The 19,126-nt window shown below is 33.7% G+C and overlaps 1 protein-coding gene across 1 annotated transcript in view; it reads left to right on the top strand.

The window, feature by feature from the left end:
* Positions 1-12,945: 12,945 nt before the first annotated feature.
* The window catches only part of BANK1 (B cell scaffold protein with ankyrin repeats 1), a 388,904-nt gene continuing 382,723 nt past the window's right edge, over positions 12,946-19,126 (top strand). The window contains exon 1 of the mRNA XM_074275760.1: positions 12,946-13,285. Coding sequence (XP_074131861.1) covers positions 12,946-13,285 — 340 coding nt within the window. The remainder of the gene's footprint in view (positions 13,286-19,126) is intronic.

Here is a 19,126-nt window from a genome sequence, read left to right on the forward strand (position 1 = left end):
GTGTAAAAATTCAGTTTAACTTTGGTGCCCATTAACATTCAGAATACAAATATCCTAACCAATATTGTCATTTATTTATTAGAATTATAGGCCTACTAATATATTATTACAAATTTATTTTTAAAAGGCTTCATACTACACGTTTTCTCTTTATATGCTTTAGGTATTCCTTATGTAGAGAGAGAGGGGGATATGTCATGGTATAATCACATAACTGAGGAATAAAGAGAAAAGAGAAAGAAGTCAAGAGAAAGAGATGGAGAAATAAAAATGAATCCATCTAGCATGTAAGCAACTAAATTTTCTTAATGCTTTCTAAATAATGACAAATACTATACCATTATTAGTACATTTCAAAAACTTGAAAATTATTCAGTCATGCAGAATCTGGAATATTTTGGGATTAGAGTTGATTTTTTTAAATGCATTTTTATAATAGTCCCTATGAATGGACAGTCAACTGGATTTGGAATCAGATGGCCTGTGTTCTATTCCAAAAGTCAACATCTACTGACAATAACAGTAATAATGTAACAATGGGTAAATGTCATATTCAAACAGATATGTATAGATAAGTGATCTCTACATAAATAAATATAATATATATATATTTATATATATATATATACATATATATACATATATATGTACATATTTAAAGAAAATGTATCCATCAGATCACTAGGAAAAATATTATGACTGAAAAATAAAGATCACAAATGACAAAATATAGATTTTTTTATTACATTACAATTTAGAAGCTTCTGCCTTAACAAATCAATGTAATTGAAATAAGAGGAAGAATTGTAAAGTGGAAAATATTTGCATGTAATATTTTTGATAAAATTAAATATCCAAGACATACAAGAAATTGACACAAATGTATGAGTCCGAGAAGATCAAAATTCTGAAATGTCAATAAGAGAAAGTAATGAATAAAATGTTAATAAATCAAATTACACTTAAAATAATATCCTACAAACATTTTTATGGACAGTTTATATTGTTAAATATTTGCCACACTCTTGTGAACAAGTAGCATGTGATCTTGGAAAACAAATTAATATTTTAATATGCAAAACTTTTCCATAATAGTCATATCATAAAAGAAAACATAGACAAAAAACCCTCAAAAATAAAGTTCAAAAAATATGCTTCAGACAGCATCAATTCTTTCTTTGAGAATGGATAGTATTATCACAAGTCCTTCAGAGTTGTCTTGGATCATTATATTGCTGAAAATAGCTAAGTTGTCCACAGTTTATCACACCACAATATCGCTCTTTTCACTTTACATTAGCTCATGTAAATCTTTCTGGGTTTCTCCCATAGCATCTTATTCCTTCTTTTTTATAGCACAATAGTATTCCATCATTCTCACCTCTTAACATTTTTGTCAGCCATTCCCCAATTAATGGGAATCCCCTCAATTTCCAAATGTTTGTACCCAGAAAAAGTACCATAAATATATGTGTGTGTATTTATTATTTCTGGGATTCAGACCTAGTAGTGGTATTGATAGGTCAAAAAATATGTTATGCAGCATTTTATAGTCTTTTGGACATAATTCAAATTTGCTCTCCAGAATGATAGAATCAGTTCACAACTTCAACAATACATTAATGCCTCATTTTCACCACATCTTCTTCACCATTAATTATTTTCCTTTTCTGTTCTAATAGCCAATCTGATAGGTATGGAAAACTACCTCAGAGTGGTTTTAATTTTAATTTCTTCAGTCAATAGTGAGTCAGAACATTTTTTCGTATGACTATAGATGCTCTTAATTACTTCATCTGAAAACTGTCAATATATTTTGATCATATATCAATTGGGGAATGGCTCCTATTTTCAAAAATTTGATTCAGTTTTCTATTTTTTTTTTGAGAAATGAGGCATTATCAAAGAAATTTGCTTCAATTTTTTCAGTTGTTATTATTGCTAATTGCATTTATCATATTTCCCTCCCTGTTTATTCTATTCTCTTTTCTTTACCCAATCCCTCCTATAAAGTATTTTGTTTCTGACTGCTCCCCTCCCCCAATATATCCTTCCTTCTATAATTCCTCATCTTCTTTCTCTTTTACTTTTCTGTAGAGTAAAAAGAAAAACATTTAAAAATATCAGCCCTTTACATTCAATTCATATCTATGTCCTCTGCCTATATATAGAACTTTTTACTGTTCTAACAGTGAGAGATTTCTTACATTACAAGTATTATCTTCCCATTTAAAAGTATAAACAGTTTAACATTATTAAATCTCTTTTGATTTCCCTTTCCTTCTTACCTTTTTATGCTTCTTTTGAAACTTGTATTTGAAGGTCACTTTTGTTCAGCTCTGATCTTTTCATCAAGAATGCTTTTAACTCCTCTATTTCATTGTATCCATTTTTCCCCTTGAAGGACTATACTTATTTTTTCTGAATAGTGTAAGTCTGAACTCCTCATTATTTTGACTTTACACATTTACAATTTATAACTTTAGAGTACCTATCCCCGAGTTATATCAGTCCTAATGAACGTGGAGGGGAGCATTACAACTAAAGGGATTGAGGCAGAACAATTTAGAGAAACTGAGGCAGGACAATAAAATGGAACTGTTGCATAACAATAGGTGATTCTTGATTGTAATCGAAACTCCTTTGCCCTGTGAATATATTCCAAGATCTTTGAAGCTTTAATGGCTCTTGACAGAAAAAAAGTTTCCCCATCCTGGTGTAGAAAGTGCTAAAATCTTGTGTTATCCTGACAATTCTTGAATTGTTTCTTTTTGGCTTCTTGAAACATTTTTTTCCTTGACCTTGGAGCTCTCGCATTTGCCTAAAATATTCCTGGTCATTTTCATTTGAGGTTCTTTTTCAGGAAGTGATCAGTGGATTCTTTCAAAGTCTATTTTACTTTCTGGTACTAGAATATCAGAGCAGCTTTTCTTGATAATTTCCTTAATTTCCTTTAAGTCTAGGATCTCTTTTTGATCATGACTTTCAGGGAAGCCAATAATTTTTTTCAGTTGTCTCTTCTCTCTATTTTCCATGTCAATTGCTTTTCCAAAGAGATATTTCGCATTGTCTTCTATTTTCTTTGAGTTTAAATCCATGAGATTGATTCTGTGGGAAAGTGTCATTATCTCACAAATATTCTTACTATTCTGGTGTATATCTGAACTTCTAGGGAAAACTAGATGACATCATAGTGTATAGAATGTTGGGCTTGGAATCAGGAAGAATCCTCTACCTGACTTCAAAACTGGGCTCAGACACTTACTAGCTGCATGACTCTGTGGCATATCATTTAATCCCGCATGCCTCAGTTTTCTTTTCTGAAAAATTATTTAAATGGAGTCATGAAGTATTTAAAACAAATTTAAAAATGACTAAACACCTGAATTTCTGGGAGGTTTATGTGTGATTTTCTATGGATTGTAGATTTGCTTTAAGAGGAAACATAAATGCTGTATTCACCCTGTGACACATGATGATTGTGGTAAATGCTCTTTCCCCCTTTTAGTTTTTGACCCAATGCTGAGGACAAATTCATAGAACTTGTCAAGCATACAAGAATAATGAGTTACACCCATAGTTGTAACAAATTATCTAGACTTCTCTTCCTGTTGCAATTTTCCTCTGACCACTTCCTGATATTATCTCCCAGTTCCAACTTCTTAACTTACACTTGACCATCTCACTTTTATTTAATTATATATAAAAGGACATTGTAAAATTTGTGTATGGAAAATAAAATAATATTTGTGCCCTGTATAGTTAATAAGCTGTTCCATCAATCCCAGATAAATTATATGTCCATTATGGACCTCTGGATCTCCTTTCCACATAAGAAGATTAAACTCAAGTCCCTTCCAGCTCTAATTGCAAGTCTATGACCTCCATTACTTGATAGCAAATTCTATATTTTTCAGATGAAGACTTTTATTACTCCAAGAGACTCTCCACTCCTCTATGGTATTTTTTATAGAAGTGGGCAGAATTCCCATGTTTTTGAGAAAAAGACTGAGATCAATGCACTTGCTTTTTACATTTTTCTCTTATTAAAAAATTGTGAACTTAATTATCATCCAATACTAATATTTCAATATACAAAAATATATTTTATTTTGAAGTTGAGATATCCATGAGGAATTTAGTGATGTGGACAATGGTAATTTTATACATAACTATAACACAGTTGGAAAAAACAGACTGTTATGTATGTGAAACAGGAAAATCAAATATGTCATTTTTCTAAACTTCAGTTTCTTCAAGGATTGGACTAAATTATAAGCTACTAAATTTTATGTGTACATATATATTTATTTAGGCACATAAATGTGTATATACATATAAAAGTACTTTTATAATATATGCATACACATACTATCTCTCTCTATCTATATACCTAGAGAGACATACACACACACACACACACACACACACACACACACACACATATATATATATACACACATACACATACATACCATTCTAGGAATCTTTCACTTTTTTTTTTCTTAAGTGACTTGTGATTCATTGATATGGGTAATCCTAAGCTAGGAAGCTCCTTCTATCACTTCAAGGTGTTTGATACCCTGCGATTTACAATTTTTTAGATTGTCTACTGGCATTGAAATATAACTGAGTTGCCCAGTATTGCATAGTTAATATGTGTTAGTGGTGAGACCTGAACCCAGAACTTACTAATTCTGGGCCTGGATTTTTACTCATTATGAAACAGTGTACTATAATTAAAAATAGCTTGGCGAAAATGATTTATGAAAAAAAAAGAGTCCTATAATGGGTTTAATGATTCAAGCTTATCCATAATGTTCAGTAGTTTCTCATTGTCTATTAAAAAAAGTCCAAAATCTTTCTGAATTATGACTTGTCTTTATCCTAATTCCTATCCTCAAGTTTCAGGTACTAATGCAAGGCTAGCTATATCTCACCTTCACCAATAAAAAGTCAAGGATGACTCTTTTTTTTTTTTTAAATAACAGTAGTTTTTTGGGGTTTTTAAAATACACAACAAATAAAAACAAAATCAACATAAATCTTCCAAAATCTTGTGTTCCAAAATTTTCTCCCTCCCTCCCCCCTCTCTCCCCTTCCCTGGAGGGGAGTAATCCAATCAAGGAATTGGATCAAGTAACCCAATATAGGTTAAAGGCATGTAATCCTCTTAAATATATTCCATATTTATCATGATGCACAAGAAAAATCAGATAAAAAGGGAAAAAATGAAAAATAAAAGCAATCAAACAACAAAAATGTGAAAATATTATGTTGCAATCCACATTCAATACCCATAGTTCTTTCTCTGGATGCAGATAGCTCTCTCCATCACAAGTCTATTGGAATTACCTTTACCAATTATCTTTCCCAAAAATAATCAGTTGAGATTTTTGGTCAATTAACCTCAACTTGCTTTTTTAGAAAAGTGGTATTTGCTCATTTGCTATAATAGTTAGATTAATAGGAACAATCCAATCATTCTCCTTCCTTGCCCCCAAAAATGTATGATATATATATTACCACAAAGAAAGAAAGATCAGGGAAAACTCAAAGTATGTTTAGACAACACACATTACAAAGAAATAACCAACTCACAAATCCCTATTGTTGAAAATCTTTTTCCCTCTTTGTAGGGTGCTTAGGAAGTTTCTTTTCTGTATGGTATATTTTCATTGACAGGCTTTATAGAGCCATCACTACTTTTAGTCTATCCTTGGCTTTCAATGGAATCCCTTAGTTCAACAAGTCCATGGATACCAGTAGGATACAGATGGGAAAATGGTACCAAGTTCCAACATCTTCTAAAGCCTTTAGAAATCCAAAGGTCTTTCTTCAAGTCAAAGAGATAGGAAGAAGACTTTGGTTAAGACTATTCCTTCCTTTACTCTGACCCTGTTCTTTCTTAGGAGTTTTACTGGAACTCCAAATTCTCAAAAAGTTTTAATCCCAAGATCCAAAAGCCATTCCAATATGAGGGACTTTTTAAAATTAACTTAAACCTATGACTAAGATTGATTAGATTTTTGGCTGATTATTTTAAGTGAGATGAGGTTACTTGACTGAGTCAATCAATCAACACCATTCTTAAAAAATAAAACAAATCAACATCTTTCTCTCATTTAAGGCTATCTACTATGTATTTCTAACTTGGCTCTCCTAAAATATATCTGGTTAAACTCTGATATTGGTATTAAAGAATCAGAGGATTTCTCTCTCTCTCTCTCTCTCTCTCTCTCTCTCTCTCTCTCTCTCTCTCTCTCTCTCTCTCTCTCTCTCTCTCTTTCTTTCTCTCTCTCTCTGTATGTCTATCTCTGTTTCTGTATTTATATGTCCCTGTCTCTCCCTGCTGTCTCTCTCTATTATACCTCCTTTTTCTCTTCTTTTTGCCTTTCCCCCACCATACAAAAAAGAGGGGTAGAGGTTATGCTCATTACTACCAACCACAGCAACTGCCACTCACAAATGAATTGTTCAGTAACTTTTCAGAAATTATTAGTTTCATAACTACACATGCAGAACCAAGGTAACAGCCTTGTAATGTTATCTGTATTATCTGTATATCTGAATAACTAATTTACTAACGTTTATCCTTGAAGAAATTAAGTATTTGAAATGAGCATGGTGATGAGAATGTAGGGCTGGAGTTCTGTAATGAGGAAAGCTATTCTAGATGCCTAACTCCCTCAAATTGTAGATAACTACACAAAATTCGATACCTTCTTGATGGTTGTTTGAATTCAGAGATAGCAAGTAGTACATTAGTGCTTAAAAGGAATAACCTTCTTGGCTCCAAATAAGATAGCCAACTGAGTGGCTCCTCAGCTCATGAACACCCATCATAAAATGAAATAATGGCTTATGATTTTAAAGGCTATTTTCTTAGGAATGAACACATTTTATTAGAAGAGTATTGAATCTAAAATCAGAAAGGAAGCAGCATGAATAACAGTAGAAGAAACTAAGCTCTTGCAAAGGGAACTGAGAAAACAACTCTTCAATTATGACAAAAGAGGTATCAGGAGTGAAAGGTTTTAGCTCTCCATTTAAATAAAATAAATAAAATAAAATAAAAAATAACAAAATAAAAATATCGTGAGGGCTTTTCTAATCTCCACAGAATGAAGTAATAACATTGAAACAAATTCAATATGTTATTAGTGGAGAACAAGGATTGCAAAGAATTAAGTCAGTGAAGTCAATTCAAGAGTTTGATATATTAAGAATCAAGAAAGCTTGATTTTCCTCCCATCCATTCTGTAATCAAGGTAAAATCAGAAACACACTATTATATGCATACTGCTGATGGCATTCTAACAGAGAGAAAAAGCCTTCTCAATGTGAAAGATACTGAGAGTCTCTTGCCTAAGAGAAAATGTCAACTCAGAGATAACCCACTATTTTAAATCAGTAAGCAGAGCAAAAAGAGAAAAAAAAAATATGTTTGAAACTAAGAAAATCTAGAAGATATCTTACCTACAGGAATCAGGGTAAGCACCAGTCACATGTTTTATCTTTTGGGTAAAGAAGAGGTAGAAATAGTATGAGATATCCTCAAAATTCTAATTAATTATTTGGTTAACTTTCATCTAAATTGAAAGATATATGAGTCCATGGATTATGTGGTGGTTATGTCCCTAATACAGAGTTTGAGCTTAAACTCAGAGATTAAGGAACAGTTAAAAGCAAATTTATTGATTAGAATGTTATCTGCATATCAATTGTCAGTGGTGATCATTTATCATAACTTTAACAAAAAAAAATTCCTTTTAAAGAACTTTTGTTTTTAGGAAATTGTGAAAATGGGCTTCTACTAATAAAAGAACCAGCAATTCATAATCCTTGAAAAATCCAAGTACTTCATTTTTTATAGAGAACTAATAATGACAGCAATAAACTGTATTGTCTTTATACATTGATGTTCTTAATTGTATATCCCATATAGTTGACCTAAGTATACTCGCTCATGATTATTTTCTTCACTAATCCAAGATCAGACATTATTAATTTAGGCTAAAATTAATGTCAGATTAAATATATGTATGTGTGTAGATACATATATATATATATATATACATAAAGATATGTACACATATACATACAGACATAATTACACTTTTATATATACATACACACATATATTCACACACATACACACATAGATGAGATGTAATGGAAAGTGTACTGGATGAGAATCATGGGACTAAGGTTCTAATTTCAGGTCTGACTCCAAAAAGTTAAATAATCATGAAAGTAGATGCTACAGTGAATAGATTTCTGGATTTGGTCAGGAATACCTGAGTTCAAAGTCAGTCTTAAATATTGATTAGCTGTATTACCCTGGAAAAAACATGTAATCTCTGTCTGCCTCAATATCCTCATCTGTAAAATGGAAATAACATACTACTTTGTGGGGTTGTTGTGGAGATCATTGGGATAACATATGTAAAATGTTTTGCAAATCTTAAAGTGCTATATAAATGCTAGCCATTATAATAACCATAATTTTTTCCTGGTCTCAATTTCCTCATCTAGATTGAACTTGAAATTCTGATATCTCTTTCAACACCAGTATATACATAATATTTTAAAGGATACAATTCTAAGGTTCTCATAAGAACATTAGACTTGACTTCAAGTGACCTGGGTTTGAGTCCCAAGTATAATAGTTTGATAGCTATAATGCTCAGCAGACTTCTTGATCTACATGAGAAACGGAATTTACATTTTTTAAAGTTGTTACCTCATATCAGCTTTCTTTTGAGATAGGATTATAGGATCTTTGAAATGCTAGATGTATCTCAAATATATTCTAGTCCAATTCCTTCATTTTGCAAATGAAGTGACTGAGATTAAGAGAAGATTAATACTTGCCCAATGTCACATAGGTATGAGTTTGACTTTTTACCCAGATCTTCTAACTCCAAAGTCAGTGTGCTCTTTCCATTTTGTCACACATATAAAGCAAGAAGATTATTATTTTTATTTTTTTTAATTTTAAAATCTTGCTAAGTTTCACCAAATATATGAAAAGATAGTTTCAGTATTTAACTTTGCAAAAGCTTGTATTACATCTTGTTTTTCTTCCCTTTCCCCCACCCCATCCCATAGAGAGTAAGCAACCCAATATAGGTTATACACATGCAATTCTTCTCAACATATTTCCATATTGATAATGTTGTAAGAAAAATCAGATCAAAAGGTGAAAGAAAAAAAACACAAGAAAACAAACAAAACAACAACAAAAATAAGGTAAAAATACTATGCTTTGATCCACATTTAACCTCTATAGTTCTCTCTCTGCATGTTGATGGCTCTTTCCATCACAAGTCTATGGGAATTCCATTGAATTGCTTCATTATTGAAAAGAGACAAGTCCATCACAGTTGATCATCACATTAATTTTTAACAACAACTAATGCCAGTTGAGCTCAATGACAACATAAGACAAGTTGGGTAAAATATTCTCCAGATGCGAATAAAAAGAATATAACATACTTGGAACAGTGCAGGAAATAGTTTTTGTTAGACTTAACTAGCAGGTGTTATCCAATGAATGGAGGCAGAGTATGTAGTAAAGGGGAGTTGTTTTACCAAGTCAGGATGATTAAAATTCTGACATCTTTGACTGTTTCATCCTGCCACAGATCACTTAAATTCACAATGTTCTTAACTCTTGTCTTAAAAACTTAAGACTCAATTAAGGAGACAGGATTTTCATTCTGGAGAGCAATTTGAATTATGTCCAAAGGACTATAAAGTTGTGCATACCCTTTGATCTAGCAGTGTATCTACTGGGTCTGTATCCCCCAAAAAAATCACAAAAGAAGGAAAAGGACCCACATGCACAAAAAATGTTTCTAGTAGCCCATTTTGTAGTGACAAGGACCTGGAAACTGAGTATATGCCTATAAGTGAAAAAGTTATGGCATATGAATGTAATGAAATATTATTGTTCTATAAGAAAAGATGAGCAGGCTTATTTTAGAAAAGTCTGGAAGAATTTACATGCACTGTTGCTGAATGAAGTGAGCGGAGAACATTACACACAGCAACAATAAGATTATATGATGATCAACTATGTGATAGACTTAACTCTTTTCAACAATGAGGTGAGATGATTCAAGGCAACTCCACTAGACTTGGGATGGAAAATACCATGTGCTTCCAAGACGAACTATAAAGATTGAATGTGAAACAAAGCATAGTATTTTTACCTTGTTGTTGTTGTTATTGTTGTTTGTTTGCTTGGGTTTTTTTTTTCTTTCTCATGGGTTATTTCCTTTCAATTTAATTTTTTCCCACAGTATAAGAAATATGGAAATATATTTAGAAGAACTACATATGTTCAATCTATATTGGATTGCTTGCTGTTTTGTGAGGGGTAAAGGAGGACAGGGGAAGAAAATTTGCAAAGCAAATTTTATAAAGGTAAATGTTGAAAACTACCTTTGCATATATTTGGTAAAAATAAAATGCTATTTTTTTTTTAAAAGGAGCAAGGTTATATAATAAATAATGACTGGAATATAGGGTGAGGAAGACCTGGATTAGGATCCAGATTCAGACACTTCCTAACTGTGCCATTTAGTCTTTCTGGACTTATTGTCTCATCCCTATCTCATATCTAACTCTCAATTTCTTATTCTCTAAATTGTAGGTATAAATTACATTCCCAGAGGAATCCCTATATTGTTGACTGGTTAGGTTAAAATCTGTTTGTTCATTTGTTTGTTTTTAATAGAGCAACTAATATAATATCTTGCCACAATAGGTGCTTAAGAAATGTTTGTTGATTTATTTTTTTTATTTATAAAAATATTTTCTTGCTTAACAAGCATTTATCTTCTTTCCCACAAGCACAACCATAAAAGAATTTTTTTAAAAAAGCCCATATAATCAATAGGCATTGTCAAGCAAAAAAAATTCTGATTTTGACTGTTCCAAAAATGTGTGCCTCATTATGCCTATTTATTTCATCATTTCTCTTCAAGTAGGTAGGTGAATTCTTTATCCTCAGTCCTCTGCAATATGGATAATCACTTAATTTATCTAGTTTCTTAAGTCCTTCAAAGTTTTTTTGTCTTTACAATGTTGTTGCTATAGCATGCATTATTCTCTTGATTATATTTATTTTGTTTTATATCAATTCATAGAAATCTCTCAATATCTCTGAAACTGTCTTTTATCATTTCTTATAGAATATTATTATATTCTATTAGAATCATATGCCATAATTCTTTTAGCCATTCTACCAATAATGGGTACCTTTTTAAGTTTTTAATTCTTTGTCATCACAAAACACAAGCTTTCAATATTTTTGTCTACCTCTTATATTTTCTTCATTCTTTTGTTACTTTGAGGTTATAGGCCTAATAGTAATATCACTGAGTTGAAAGCTGTGTATATTTTAGCAATTGTGAAAAATTCCATATTACTTTCTAGAATAGTTGTACCATTCCACAACTCCAACACCTTGTTTTTATTTATATATACATATCATTAAGAAAGGCAAAATACATTGGGAATAGAGGAGCGGTCCTCAGAACTAATAAGACCTGTATGGGAGGAATCCTGAACAAGTCATTTAACCTCTAAATGTTCTAGACAATTCTCTAATTCTCTAAAAATTGAGTTGCATAGGAGATGAAGAGTTGGATTGGTAGATAATATTTCCTTTTTATTGTTTAACCTTTTTTATTTCCAAAACATATGCATAAACAATTTTCAACATTCATCCTTGCAAAACCTTGTGTTCTATTTTTCTATTCCCTCCCTTCCCTTCACTCCTTCCCCTAGACAGCAAGGAATCCAATAACTATTAAACATATGTAATTCTTCTATACATATTTCCACAATTATCATGTTGCACAAGAAAAATCAGATTAAAAAAAAAGAATGTAAAACAAAACAAAATGCAAGCAAAGAACAACAAAAATGAAAACACAATATTGTGATCCACACTCAGTCCCCACTGTCATCTCTCTGGGTACTTCATCACAAAACCATTGGCACTGGTCTGAATCATTTCATTGTTGCAAAGAGTCAGTCCATCAGAATTGATTGTGGTATAATCTTGCTGTTTCTGTGTGCAATGATCTGGTTCTGCTCACTTCACTTAGCATCAGTTCATGTAAGTCTCTCCAGGCCTCTCTGAAATCATCCTGATGGTCATTCCTTACAGAACAATAATATTCCATAACTCATACACCATGTAGCCATTCCTCAACTGAAGGCCAGTTTCCAGTTTCTTGCCACTAAAAAGAAGGTTGCCACAAACATGTGGGTCCTTTTTCTTCCTCTTTGACCTCTTTGGGATACAGGCCTAGTAGAAACACAGTTTGGTAGCCCTTTGGGCATAGTTCCAAACTGATCTCCAGAATGATTGAATCAGTCCACCACGCCACCAATAATGTATTACTGTCCCAGTTTTCTCACATCCCCTCTAACATGCGTCATCTTTTCCTACCATCTTAACCGATCTGAGAGGTGTGTAGTGGTACATAGAGGGTATTTCTTTATCTGGAAGTATCTTAGACTAAGGAAATCATAAATATACTCGCTTCCCTTTCACCTTAAATGCATTATCATCCCTGATAAAATGTAAGCAGAGGGCAGAGTCTCTAATCATGCTTTGCCTTGTTGGGTTTTGGAGCCACAGGAATTTAACAGATTCAGAAGGGACCTATTCTAACTGCCCCCAGGTTTTACATAATGAAACTGAGACCCGAATGAATGAAATGTCTTTCCCAATGTAACATAAGTAATAAATGGCCGAGCCTGAAATAGATCTCAGGTCCCAGGATCCCCACATTTAGCAGAAAACAAGAGACATGAATTAAAGTAGAAAGGCGATCCAAGTGCAGTAGGGTAAAGCAGAGAAAGGAGAAACCTGTAGAAGGAAGAGAGAAGGAGGAAGGTGCTTTGAGTGGGAGGTGTAGGATGCCGGGTCAGGGTCTGGGGCAGTTTCACTTCTGCAAAGATAGAGGCACAGCGGATTTGAGAGGGCCCGAAGAGCTGGGGCTGAGCTTCCGGAGAAGCCAGGGGCAGGCCGGGGGTGGGGGTGGGGGGCCCAGCGGGGATGGGGGCGGAGCGCGGCGCTGTGGAGAGCAAAGAGTAGCACTCTCTAGGCCGGCCACGCAGTTCCTTCCCACCGTTCCCACGGCTTCAGGAGACACCAGTGCAGGTTCCCGCTCCCTAAACACGGCCCCGGCGCATCGCACGCTGTACTGTGCGGCGCTCCGTCCCAAGAGAAGCCCGGCCAGCAGCATGGAGCCCTCAGGTGGGTTCGTGGACATTCTAAAGAGCGCAAGAAATGGAAGCCCCCTCATCCGGGTTAGAGGTAGTTTGGGGAGTCAGTTCCCTCATCCTGACATTGCCCTAAGTCTGGGCTCACATAGGCGTGGAAGTGATCTAAACAGGGAATGATCAGATCCCTGTCTTTGATCCTTTTGGCAAGGAGAACAGAGAACTAGGCTCGGCACATAGCATATGCTCTTTATAAATGCCAGGTGGTCCATTGATTGATTGTAACACATATTCCGTAGGTTGCAGTGTGGTTCTGATCTCCAACAAGTCCTCTACAATCTTAAAATGACGTATGGAGAATGATGAGATACAAGAGTTGATGCTAGAAAATGACTGCTGGTTCAGGGGAAAAGTCCTATAAATAAAACCGCTTCCATCTTCTAGATCTTTGGTAAAGATCACTCCTGTTAAAACAAGGTTGGAGATATAGCTTACATTCAAAAGGGTTCTTGCCAAAGTTCAGTTCTTCGTGAACTGAGGCAACTAACTATTTCTTGAAACTGATTAGAAATTATGAGAGGGAGAGAACGTGAATCTTCACTAAAACAAATCAAGGATGAACTGAAATTCAACATGTGAATTAGATTTGTGAATTACATGAGGATATTTATAACAATTTTATTATTAATACTACTAATAAATTATTATTAAGCAACAAGTCTAAATAGCCTCTGCACGAATTTGTGCAGAGGCTATTTAGACTTGTGCCATCCAAAAAGGATGTTATCCCCTTTGAGAGATGCCTTGAGCATCAGTTAGAAGGAAACTTTTTCTCCAGACCTGCAGGTCTTGCTCCACTGAGATTTCCCATATTCTTTAATGATCTCTGGGACCCTAAATAGTGTCACAGTTTCCACATACAGCTTGACTGAGACAAATATTTCTTGAGATTAAGTTGCCTGAAGAAATACCCTGCTGTGAAAAGCAACCATTTCTTTATGAAGATATTAGATTAACTTTCTAGATCTTTGAAACTCAAGATTTCTACTCATTTGGGGTTGAAAAGATTTGCTTTTGATTTTTTTTCCTTCTTGGTTAATTTTTAAGAATACTTAAACAATTGAAAAGTAGTAAGATTGTCCTATAATTTGAATTGAAACATTTCATAGGATCATATATCTAGATGTGGACAGATTTCAAAGTATAGATTCCTTCATGGAAAGATGAAAAATAATCAATAATGATAGTTAATATCCATATAGTATTTTAAGGTGTGTAAGACATTTTAATATATGTTATCCGATTTATGATCTCTACAACAATCCTGTGAGGTAGGAACTTTAATTATACCCATTTGGCCAGATCACTATGAAGTCTCCTTACTATTAACAGTTGTTGGGGGGCAGCTAGGTGGCGCAGTGGCACAGTGGATGGAGCACCAACCCTGAATTCAGGAGGATCTTAGTTATAATCTGGTGTCAGACACTTAACCCTTCCTAACTGTATGACCCTGGGCAAGTCACTTAACCCCAGCCTCAGAAAAAAGAAAAAAAAAAAAAAAAAAAGAGTTGTTGAAATTTGATTTTTGAGATTTTGACATTTGAAATCAGGTCCTCAAGGCCAACATTTTATCAACATAAATATCACATAGCATTCTCTGAGCAAGTTCTGTTGAAGGGGAAAATGGAAGAAAAATGAAATGCACAAATATAATTTCTTTTAATATAAGTTGTAATTCTTTAAAACTTTCTATGACTTTGTGATTTTGGGTGCAGAGCAATGCATACCTGAAGCATGAGTGGTCATACCTCTGAACCTTGAGCTTCTATATGCTTTGCTTTAGAAACTTGCTCAAGAAAAAAAAAAAAAAGGAATATAATTTAACTTGGGCAGGTTATGGCACGGTGAATAGTATGACAGGCTTGGAGTCAGGAGAAGCTGAGTTTAAATATGATCTCAGATACTAACTGTATGACTCTGACCAACTCAATTAATCTTGTTTACCTCAGTTTACTTATGTGTTAAATGATCTGAAAAAGAAAATGGCCAATTGCTTCAATATCTTTGCCAAGAAAACCCCAAATGGAGGTCATAAAGAATGGAACACCTTTGAACAACAACAGAATTTGGTTCAGGCAGCTTCCTTGACCAAATTAGGCAAAGAATTATCAAACTTCCATTTCATTTAATGTCAAAGGAATGCTTTGAAGCCCCTGATTCTTTCAAAAAATACTAGAGGGAGCTGAATTAAATTTTGTTTTGTGTTTCTTACATCATTCCTATATATTTTTCTTCTATGCTTTCTTCTCTAAATGGTGATATGTTAACTGCTTCAGTAACTTCGTTATTTGGCTAATATTTTAGCCAAACATCCTCATGTGATCTGTATCCTGAATATTAATACAGAATCCCTTATTTGAATCTTATATTCTCTTAGGAGATAATTTATTTAAATTAATTATTTCCTTTTGTTCTTTTTCTGAAGCATTTGAGAGACTTTGACCTTCAAAAATAGTCTAAATTGTCCTTTTTTCATAATAATGGTCAGTCTGAGAAATATTTTGTCTTCTGCTATCCAACTATCAACAATCCTTTTAACTCATATAAGAGAAATCTTGCAGGACAATCATTAAACAATAAATAAAGCCTTTCTTAGACAAATTTACTATTTTTCTAATACTATGTTGCTGATTTCTAATGAACATTTCATGAATATAATTATCAATAATATGTCATTCTTACTAATTACTTAGTTCTGTACTTTATACTAAAGAGAGGAGAAAAGATAGACTCCATGTCCCAAGTGGATTTAAAATGTATACATGCAGTGAGATGGATGAACATTTCGCCAAATGTAAGGGAGTTAGAAACTAAATCTTTTTGAACTATAGATATCAGACCCATTGTCCATGTATATCTTCCCTCATTTGGCTAAAACCATCACTATGGCAAATAATGAATTTTGCTTGGGTTGACAATTTTATTTATTTCATTAATTCTGTATTTCTTCTTTAGGAGGATCTATTAGTCCATCAAAATGAGAGTTTCTTGAGCCCAAAGTGGTGCATTTGATTTTAAGTTTATTCTTTTATCCTGTGGCTAATTCTAATGGTTAAAGTATCTCTTTAAGTACAAAAGTATTAACACAAAGACAGAGTGCTAATTTTCTGGTTCCTGCTGGCCATTACCAATTGGCTTCTACCATAGCATATATAAAGTTGAGCCCTATGTAAACCAGTTAAGTTTTTATCTTTTCTACAGTCAGTGAACTATAGCCTTAAGATAACCATTCATCTTACAGATACATGTCCTTATACACCTAAGATACTAGGATAAGAAAGTATTTATGGATCAATCTAAATCTAGGACTAAATCCTAACTAAGCATTGGTCTTGCTGCTGCTTCATCCTGAGAAAACATTTTAAAGGCCAGTGGAGTTGTTGTTTGTTTGTTTAGTTGGTTAGTTTTTTGCATTTTATTTTTCCCCTTTCTCTCTTCCTTCACCTTCATTTTCTATGATTTCCTACTGAATTTTCTTTACATCTGTCACTCATTCTGCCGTCTTAGAGTTACAAATGAAGAAAGCAAAAAAGTCCTTTCCCTGTAGAGTCTAATAGCCTAATGGGGAAATCTTACCATTTATTATTTTTTATTCATCACTTTTTTTCTGATAGCCTAATGGGGGAAATCTTATCACTTATCATTTTTTACTTATCACTTTTTTTCTGAGACAACTGGGATTAAGTGACTTGCCCAGGGTCACACAGCTAGGAAGTATTAAATGTCTGGGGTCAAATTTGAACTCAGGTCCTCTTGACTTTAGGGCTGGTTCTCTATCCACTATGCCACCTAGCTATCCCAGATATCTTATTTTTGTCAGATATCTTATGTTAAATTTATCCTCAGTAAGGTAAAAAAAAAAAAAAAAGAAGTGCCTCAATATTTTAATTTCAAAGTTCATATATCTATTATATATTATATGTATTATAAGAAATGATGGGAGATAGTTTCAGAAAAAAACTGACAAGACATGTGAATTGATGCAAAATGAAACAAAAGAACCAGAAAAAATTATACATAGCAATAGCATTGGAGTAACAATAACAAAAAGTAAAAGAATTAATTTCTCTATTCAATAAAATGATCCATGACAGCTCCAAAAGAATGATGATGAAAAATGTTATCCACTTCCAGAGAAAGAACTAATGAACTCTACATGTAGATTAAAGCATTTTTTTCACTTTCTTTATCCTCATTGTTTTGGGGTTTTTTTGCAACATGGCTCATATGGAAACAGCATGACTTCACATATTAATTGAGAATTACATTAGTTGCCTTCTCAAAGAATGGGGTAAAGAAAAATTGGAATTGAAAATAATTAAAGAAAAAAATTGACTGCTAATGGTAATATTTCATATTTAACAAAGGCTATAGAGAGCAGTGTTTCCCCAAACTTTCAAATCAGAAAGAGGGGAACTCCATTACTCATTTCCATCTTTTTAAATATAGCATTGATTGAAATCAATAACGTCAAATGTTTGTAAAGGATGGTACTATGATTTTAAGACTGTCTTTTTTAAAAACGAATTTGAGAGAAAAGGTTACTGAGACTGCACTTTAGGAAAGTTCAGAAGAGGAATGAGTTCTATTTTGCACATATTGAATTTGAAATCTCTACAAAAGATCAATTTGGAAATGTCTAGTAGGTTATGAGTGGAGTGATAGGAGACTGGAGTTTAGGAGACCAGTGCTAAACATATTAGAATTTTGGTCCATATATCACTGAACTCATGAAAGCTAATGAAGTCACTAAGTGAGAAAGTATAGAAAAAAAGAGAAGAGGACTCAGGATAGAACTCTGTGATATACCCACAGTAAGTGGGCATAAAATAAATAGATCTTGAAATCATGGATCCCTTCATTACCGAAAATTTGATGGAGCTGTTCAGTCTTACACCCATTATAGTAACAGCTACTTTAAAAAAAAAGTTTTAATTTTCATATAACATTGGAAGCCTTTAAGTTATTCTAATGAATTAACAAGCATTTATAAAGAGCCTACCATGAACTGGAGGGAAAAATGACAAACTACTCCCATATCTTTGTTAAGAAAATTTCTAACAGGACCATGAATACATGGACAAGACTGAAATAATGGAACAACAACTATGTTCAGGTATTGTGTAAAGTATTAGTACATAATCAGAAAAATGAAGTGTAACGTGCTCTCCTGGCAGTTACAATTATTAGTCTGTCCTAGGCCCAACAGAGTACCTTTGACCACTGACCTTTGCAGTGTGAACTCTACCCGGCTCGCCTCCTCTGAGGCCTTCAAAAGTCTCTGGCCACAATCTCTTGAATCTATAGTTTAATACCCAGTAGTGAGCTCAAGAACAGCCACGTGTAATCTTAAAAGCCTTTATTATACCTACTCACATAATGCCCTGACTGATGCCCTGACTTGTTGGTTCCTGAGTGAACACCTGGGCAGAAGACCCACGTGTTCACTACCAAATTCCTTACCTCTTTTGGCTACCCATCTTGGCTTGGCCACCCAGGCTAGGGAGCCAGGGTGAAGAGCGCCAGGTTAAAGAGAGCGACTGCTGCCTGCAGTGGGCTTATAAAGGGCCTGTGAGGTCACACACACAGCCAATCAGCAAGAGAGTCACCCATTATGAAGCTATCTCATCGTGGCCAAGATCCCACATTCAAGGCAGTCCTAATATCCACAGAAATTACTTCTGGGCCTCAATCTCCCGATGCACCGTGTCTGCCCATTTAAAGGGCCCTTATAATTCCCTTCTCTTGTTTTGTGGGAACCACATCCTTATAATGAAGTAATCTCTAATGTTATGTAGCTTACATTTTATTGACA

Source organism: Sminthopsis crassicaudata, chromosome 6 (genome assembly GCF_048593235.1).
Source record: "Sminthopsis crassicaudata isolate SCR6 chromosome 6, ASM4859323v1, whole genome shotgun sequence".
Taxonomy (NCBI): Eukaryota; Metazoa; Chordata; class Mammalia; order Dasyuromorphia; family Dasyuridae; genus Sminthopsis; species Sminthopsis crassicaudata.